The sequence below is a fragment of the Carya illinoinensis genome, chromosome 7 (assembly GCF_018687715.1).
Source record: "Carya illinoinensis cultivar Pawnee chromosome 7, C.illinoinensisPawnee_v1, whole genome shotgun sequence".
NCBI classification, from domain to species: domain Eukaryota; kingdom Viridiplantae; phylum Streptophyta; class Magnoliopsida; order Fagales; family Juglandaceae; genus Carya; species Carya illinoinensis.
The window spans coordinates 226,674-234,439 of record NC_056758.1 but is presented as its reverse complement, the minus strand read 5'-3'; the positions used below and the strand labels follow the sequence as shown (position 1 = coordinate 234,439).

Here is a 7,766-nt window from a genome sequence, read left to right as displayed (position 1 = left end):
CGAACATCTTGAAGCATATTACCATTCAATCTGTAGTACAGGGGACAATAACGACTGGTATTGGAGGATCTGTAGCAATTATGAAACCGAACGAAGACACTGTATATAGTATATACTACATCGGAGGTCTCATCAAACGACCGAGCAAAAAGGTGCGGATTTCTGTATAGGGCATCCATTCTCAAGCAAGCTCTGTGAGTATTATATATATTTCCATGGAGGGAGACTGCTACAGAGACGATGGTCAATCCAAGTAAACTCTGTAACAGAAAATAATTCACACACAGTCTAAAGGTCTGCCGACCTTTTGGTCTATTTAGCCAGTTGATCGAGAACATGAAAGCACGCAACTTTAAAGGGTGCACCTAAATCTACCTCAAAAAAGTTTTCACAAATACCTTACAAAATCAATAATTGAATTTAGAAGGGAGAAAATCACGCGATGTAGAAATGTACGTATATAATGGACCACTTATAATGGCTTTTCAACCCATATTGAGCTTTCCCATTATTTTTTCTTGTTTCAAGCGGTAGTAAACTTCATAGTTGATTCAGGCTTTCTCAAGACAAGATCCACATGTAGACTGTCGACCAAACTGTGAGAGCAACTGCTGCAACCACGTATGTCCATAGAAACAGAACTGAGCACTCTTCCTGACCCACATCAAATAACTGGGTCATAGTGCCTGCAAAATCGTTTATTTTATGTTAAGAAACAGCTATATCATCTATGAACACATGGATGAAGACATGACAAATACAGCGCTGAGATTGCGTACTGTATGGATTACTAACCAATATTCATGGCAGGAGGCAGGGTGAACTGAACCAGTAACACAAAGTGGTACAAAGGGTCTGAAGGGAGAAAGCCAAGATTGGCAGATGCTTTAACAACCCCAATGCCGATTACTGGAAGTAGAACATATCGGACGAAAAGCACTCCTGTGATGATTGATAATTTGACTTTTGACGAGCGTAAGCCTACATAACTCGAGATACAGCAAGTAACAAAGAGTAAGATTTTGTTCCCTTCTGAGGCTGTTTTAAACGTACAACAGGATGTATCAGATTTCTACTCACCTTGAGTGAGGTTGCCTCCTAGAATAAGAGTGATACAGGGAATAGTCCCGTCCCTACAGAGACCTTCTTCTGTTAGTTAGTTATATATATATATATATATAACGTAAATTGAAATTATCTGACGAAATTAATAAATTGTTGGCAGGCTAGGTGCTACTTGTGATAAATGAAAACTCAAAACATGAGTGCATAACATTCAGTTATTCAATTCAATCATTGGAAATACTTTGACCTAGTTATTGATATTTTCATTTGCCTAAATGAAAAATCAGTGTTTCATACCCGAGTAATTGGATGGAGTCTTGGATCACCCGCAGGGGGGCATTGTCACCAACCATTAAGTTTTTCAGCCATGAAATTGCTCCAAATACGAGTCCTAAGATCTGATTATGGGCAGAAAAATCTAAGTTACTAATCTTTTGTATAGACGAGACGTTGGTACCTTCTAAAAGCTTGTCAAGTATGTAGATGATGGTGAAATGTTGAGAAAACTAACGGCAGCCAGTGTTGGCGGTGCTAATAGCTCCTCCTGAATCTGCTGAAGAAATCCAATTAGTTTATTCCAGAATGACACATTTCTCTTCTCCAATCTGCTGGCCGATTCTTGGGCTACAATCTGCAGTTAGGTTGATTGAAATAGTCCAACCGATGATTTAGGGGGGTTAGCATGTGTCTGGACATATGTCACATGAGACAATATATAGGTAGGGACGTGGGGAGGACTTACAACTTCGTTCTCTGTGTCATCAACAGATTTGATTGAAGACACACTTATAGCAACTTGTTCTGGATCTTCTTCCTTGAGAAGGCGAGTTTGCCCATCACTATTGAAATCATTGTTAGGTACCTTTGAGACCTCCTCAGTTGCTTGAAGTGCTTTGAATTTCATGGATGAGGTTCTTATCAGCTGGTAAGTATAAGTCCAGATGAAGAAACCACCAATCTGCAATAGCCAATACGAACAGGAATGAGGTCTTAGATCCGGAAAAAAGGAGCACCTTCGAGGAAAGGACGTGCGGAAGAACAGTGAGCTCAGACAATGATTGTAAGTTAGGAATAGTAAGGTCACATTACCGCCATGGAGAAAGATGCGTATGAGAGTCCAACAGAGCTACAGATATTACGTTCTCCAAATGGTGTCCCATCCTCATTGCAGATTGCGGGGACGATGATAAGGAGGAGATTTCCCAGGTTTCCTGATTAAGAAGCTAATTATAAGGATTTACCCGACTTTTTACATGGATCCTCAGAAGAAGAAGAAAGGTGTAGGCACTGACAAAATACCTGACGAACATGTAGCAATGATCAGGCCTTCCAGATGAGGCTTTGGCTTCAATATTTTCACAACCACCCATCCAAGGATTCCTCCAAATAAAAAGGTAAGAGCGATGTTTACTGGCATAAACCACCTGAAGGGATAATAGCACAAGAAACGATTAAGGCTCGGAGACCTCAAGAAATCTAATGGTCCAACTAAATGCAATAAACCAATATACAAAAAAAAAAAAAAAAAAAAAAAAAAAAAAAAGCAAAACCAATATACAAAAAAAAAAAAAAAAAAAAAAAAAAAAAAAAGAGAGAGAAACTTGAGTCTGAGTGCGCTCAAATTAATGCCTAATGCAGTTTTCATCAGGGGCAGAGGCTCATCCTTGAACCTAGCTTCTTGTTTTGGTGAAAACTCTGAGAATTTCCAAAAACTCTGAGAATTTCCAAAGCTCTGAGAAAATCTCATTTGTCATTCTTTTCTCTTTTCTCTTTCTTCGTCTTTTCTCACTTCTTAGCAACTTTCTTTTACCGTCCCAACTCTGCTATATATATATATCATTGAAGAGAACCTTTTGAATTTGTTATTATCACTTCATAAATTCATCGAAAGGAAAAAAAATAAACATGTTCAGCAAAAAAACTGTGACTACGCACGCTTGGATTTTTCTCCGTCCCTAATTTTTATTTTCCCAAATAAAGAAATGAATATCAAACTTAAAAACTCTTTCTAGATTAATTACTGCTTCCCAAGGCATTTCATTTTGTTACAAAGAGGAAGAAAGATAAGTAGATGTCGAAAGGATGCCGAATGTAACAGGGGAAAAAGAGAAATTCACAGAGACTAGGACAAGAGTAACCTACCATGAAATGATGTCTTGGAGCGTAACAGTCTTGGACAGACTCGCAAATACAAGTGAAGGAGTGAAGACCATGAAGACGATCTGCATAAGGAACAAAAAATCCTCATAGATTCTAAAAGATTTAAGATTGAAAAAGAGGAATAGAAGAGCATTAACTTTTTTCCCTCGCCATGCCAAAAGTACAAGAAGCTTAGATTTTCTGAGGTGGTCTAATCATAACTATTAAGTGTGGATGCATGCATTACCTTGTTCAAGGATTTCCGGGCGTCCATAGGGAGAAGATTTAAGTACTCAGTTGCTAAGAACGCTCCCAATATACAGATCAAGAGGACTTGCAAGATTGGCATGGACGCCACCTCAAAAAGTGACCAGAAACCCATCTCTGGTTGAATTTCCTGTGTTAGGAAACAAGATGCGTTTTTGTTCCTTTTGCAGGTGGTGGCCGGGCTTCAGTTATGGTCTAATATATCTCAGCAACTTGGAACTCTACAATTAGACAGAGTACTATTACAGCTCTAATAGAAAAGAAGGAAAATCCTGCGAAAGACAGGACAGGAGAAAACAAGTCTGGTAATCATAATTCAATAAAACAGAAGTTGCAACAGACAAAAAGGAAACCCGCCAAAGCTAAAGTGGCTATTTGGTAATATGGATTATACATGGGAATGAACAACGGTCCATAACTCGGAGGCCAGGAAAGAACCATGAAGGAACACAGCACTTGTCAGCACTTGTGAGCAGTACGGTCTCTATGCGCGACGCATTAATGGTTAGATGTATATATAATGCCATTTCTCATTTGCTTGCTTTGCTTTGCTGTCATAATATACGACTATATAGTCAATAAGTCGAGCACTTTGGCCCGATCAAAGCCATCGATCTCTCTGATATTGGAATTTTTTGTTTTGTTTTTAATAATCCTAGCTAGTGTTTTGTGGAATGATGCAGAATCCCAGTCATGTACACATTGGATTCTAGAGACGTATAATAATTATAACAAATAGTTGAACTCCAAATTAGTAGTAGTAAACGAAATTACAAGTGAAGGAAGAAAAGGGTGGTTTTAGGGAGGTGGGAACAAGTACTTCAATTTGGGTTCAATATGGCCAAAAGTCATGCATTTATGTATACTTACAAGTGCTATATATATATATTTGTATGCTCTCATGGTGGCCGCAAACACGCAAAAAAACAGTTTTCTTGTAATGATGTACGGATCACATGGTCATGGTCGGACAAACACGAAGAAAAGCAGAAAATGGGCCGGAGAGGAGATCAGTAGTGTAATAAGTAAATGGAGAATGATACACTACCAACTACATTACAATTTAATTACTATTATATATTAAAATATTAATACTTTTTACTTTAATTTAAAATTTCTGTACTTGCAACAATTTAGAGTCTATAAAATAATAATTGTTTTATATCATTGTAGTAAACAAATTGTAATATAGTTGTTCTTATATCATTTTCCTAAGTAAATTAGGACATATTAAAAGCTTTCAGCTTCGGAGATGCCTTCCTTTGCTCTAAATAACTGCAAGCTGGCCAACAGCTGCTAATTAAGTGACCCTAGCTAGCTACTTTTTGCTGTCTTTTCGTTTTTAGTTGCTTCTTTACATACAAGAATAATAAACAATCATGGACTTGGTCGGTCTCATTTTATAAAACATCATGATGATGTTAATTGGTAGTTGAGACTGGCCACAAGGAAGCATTAAGAGTACTACTAAATTAACAATCATCAACTGTTTAATTAAAAGCATGCAGCATGCGTCATTAATTAATAACAATTAATTAATTAATAGATCTATTGGTACGATTTCGCAAAAGATCAATTTTAATTATTAATGTTGAAACAGTACTAGCTGCTTGATTTTGTGCTAACCTAGCTAGCTAATAATAAGTACTGATCTTACAATTTCTGAATCAAGTTCTATTATTTAAAATGGAGAGAGATAAATACATACAATCAGACAAATATTTCTACATTGATCAGAAATAGTTTATATTATCATTTATATATGTCTATTTTTTATGTCTTTCTAAATCCTAACAATTCGGATATATACAATGTATTATATAAACTACTGACCCAGATCCAAGCCAATATATATATGTATATATTTATAATATTCGTTCTGCAGTTAAGAGCAGATTATATACGTATTTGACTAATTAACCATCGGGAAATTGGAATGGTATAGAATTAATTATGATTTATGATGTATTCAGTATGATTAGAGTCTGGAGATGAAAGTCTTTGTCTGATTACGTAATGACTTGTTGACACAAACATGCAAATTAGAAGCGGCGAGAAACAGTCGAAGATATGTCGGTCGTAGATACATTCCTGCAGCAAGCAGCCTCAGGAAGACCGGCGAAGGCCGCAATTATTCCGAGAAATATTTCTGACCGATGACATCAATTAATAAAGAGTAAAAACTATATATATATATATATATATATAGCAAGCCCAGCAGCTAGCTAGGGAAGAAACTATAACATTAATTATTTAATGAGATACATGCAATAAGAAAAAAATTAAGTGGAATACTAAATGGTTTTTGAAGCATAACGGGAACGAGAGGCCGGAAGAAGTAAAAGGGAAGAATAGGGATCGATGGAGATAAAAGAGAGATGATGATCATCACTAACCTGCGCGCAATCAATTGATCTTGATCATCTGGGTTGGGTTGAGAAAGTAGTATCAGTCTCGGCGATCGATCGATGGAGGAGATAAACCCGGAGCAACAGATGATCATGAGTTGGAGACTCAATTTCAAAAGTGAATCAGAATCCTTGCATCATAATAATATTTATAGTGCTGCTGCTTGCTTTTTTAAAGCCTAATCATGAGATTTCTTGCTTCAGCCATGCATATATGTCGTACTTGATCAGCTTAATTAATTGCCCATCAGCCCCTCGATTATCAATATCCTGTGTGTATATCTATATGTTAATTATACTCTTGCAACAAATTAAAGATGAGAACAAATTATATAAATAGGTAACATTTGGTCTCGACTTTTACGCATCCAATAAGTACGAGCTGAGAGGATGAGACTCGATCGCGATCGGTTCTCGCCGGGAATACTTGGTCTTGATCATGTTGACTTGCTACTTGCTAAAGGGATAAGTATTAATTAATCATATATCAATGCATGCATCATGTATAATATTCCAGTTTAATTAATATTTTTACTATGATATATATCATGTGGGTAAGTGTTGGATGGGGGCTCACAACTAACGTAGACAGCTTGAAAACTACTTCAATAATTAGATAACCCTATCTAGCAAAACATTTTACACCAGAAGTTTGCATGTGGTTATGAATGGATACTAATCGAGTTTCGCATGCGTATATATTATAATTACGTCATTCGATTTTCTTCCGAATTCTTTGGCGCGTGAAGAAATAACTAGCATACACTTGGTTTATCTATAAAATGCTTGCTTAGAAAAAAAAAAAAAAAAAGTCTCCATCATTTTGCCTCCTCAAAATTATCATTAGTGCAATTGCATTTTTTTAAATAATTTTTAAACATATAAAATAAAATATACAAATTTTCTAGTAGTATTAATCACTTCATTAATTATTAAAATAATAATAAAAAATAAAATAGTGGTCAAAATGAGGGAGCAAAATGATGGAGTCATCATTTAGAATTTCTCATGTATATAGGACAATAGTACTAGAGGGATCGAGCTGAATGGTGCCCCTTGCACGAGAAGTGCATATGCACTTTTTTATTTTTTTTTCTTTCAATCATTTTTTAAACATTTTAAAAAAATAAGAAATATCAATCCACTAATAGTACTTATTTCCTTAACCATTAAATAAAAAAAAAAAAAAACACAGTACCGGTCAAAATGGGGAGTGGTACCATTCTGGATGCACCTATCATTTTCTGTGTATATATATATATATATATATTAACACCACGTACGCATAAACAAACTTAATGATAAATTAGTAATTAATAATCGATCTTTTGTTTATAAAGCTAGTAATTAATAATCTTCATGCACATGAGCTTGTTATATATGTACCAATATTTTACATTTATTTATGTTTTTATAGATATTATATATAATATCGATCATCGAAGGATGGATGTATAACGTACGTACGTACAACTTGATATTCATGAGCATTTCACCTACACTAGCTGGGCTCAAATTAAAGCCATTCAATTTTGATTCACAAGTTAGAGAGCGCACTAGCGCCTAGACGCGGGCGACGTCGACACATGCACTCTTATATATCCTATCTTTGTAAAAGCAGAATGCCAAGCATCCACTCATTCATTCCATCACATGCTATATATATTGCCACTCACATGCATAAATGATAACGTCGACTAGACCACCATGCAATTATTAACTGCAATGATCGAATTCCATTCCAAATGAAATTAGATCTAATTTATATATATATGCAGCATCATGATATATAAATTAAACATGCAGAATCTACAGATCATCAACTTTTGTTGGGAGTGCAAAAGTACTTAGCACTCCAATCAGTGGATCAAACATATATAATTGTCC

The 7,766-nt window shown here is 35.6% G+C and overlaps 1 protein-coding gene across 3 annotated transcripts; it reads right to left on the bottom strand.

The window, feature by feature from the left end:
- Positions 1-178: 178 nt before the first annotated feature.
- LOC122317394 (protein PIN-LIKES 7) lies at positions 179-6,186 on the bottom strand. Of its 3 annotated transcripts, none has more exons than XM_043134468.1 (11): positions 5,868-6,185; positions 3,452-3,692; positions 3,208-3,287; positions 2,365-2,489; positions 2,155-2,276; positions 1,808-2,023; positions 1,577-1,696; positions 1,363-1,463; positions 1,081-1,133; positions 796-981; positions 179-686 (listed from the first exon to the last, which is right to left on the bottom strand). In XM_043134468.1, the coding sequence occupies exons 2-11, from the start codon at positions 3,584-3,586 to the stop codon at positions 562-564; spliced, it is 1,263 nt and encodes a 420-aa protein (XP_042990402.1). In that variant the 5' UTR covers positions 3,587-3,692; positions 5,868-6,185; the 3' UTR covers positions 179-561. The 3 variants fall into 3 exon arrangements, with proteins under 3 accessions (XP_042990402.1, XP_042990403.1, XP_042990404.1); XM_043134469.1 differs by lacking the exon at positions 5,868-6,185 and adding an exon at positions 3,866-4,039; XM_043134470.1 differs by lacking the exons at positions 3,208-3,287; positions 3,452-3,692 and having other exon boundaries at positions 5,868-6,186.
- Between the last annotated feature and the right edge of the window lie 1,580 nt (positions 6,187-7,766).

Bases quoted from the DNA above. Each gene is read 5' to 3' on its own strand.
- LOC122317394 (XM_043134468.1), bottom strand. From the start codon at position 3,586: ATGGGTTTCTGGTCACTTTTTGAGGTGGCGTCCATGCCAATCTTGCAA. The intron at 2,490-3,207 runs GTAGGTTACTCT...TTATCCCTTCAG, and splicing joins CTCCAAGACATCATTTCATG to GTGGTTTATGCCAGTAAACA. The intron at 2,277-2,364 runs GTATTTTGTCAG...CTTCTTAATCAG, and splicing joins CATTGCTACATGTTCGTCAG to GAAACCTGGGAAATCTCCTC.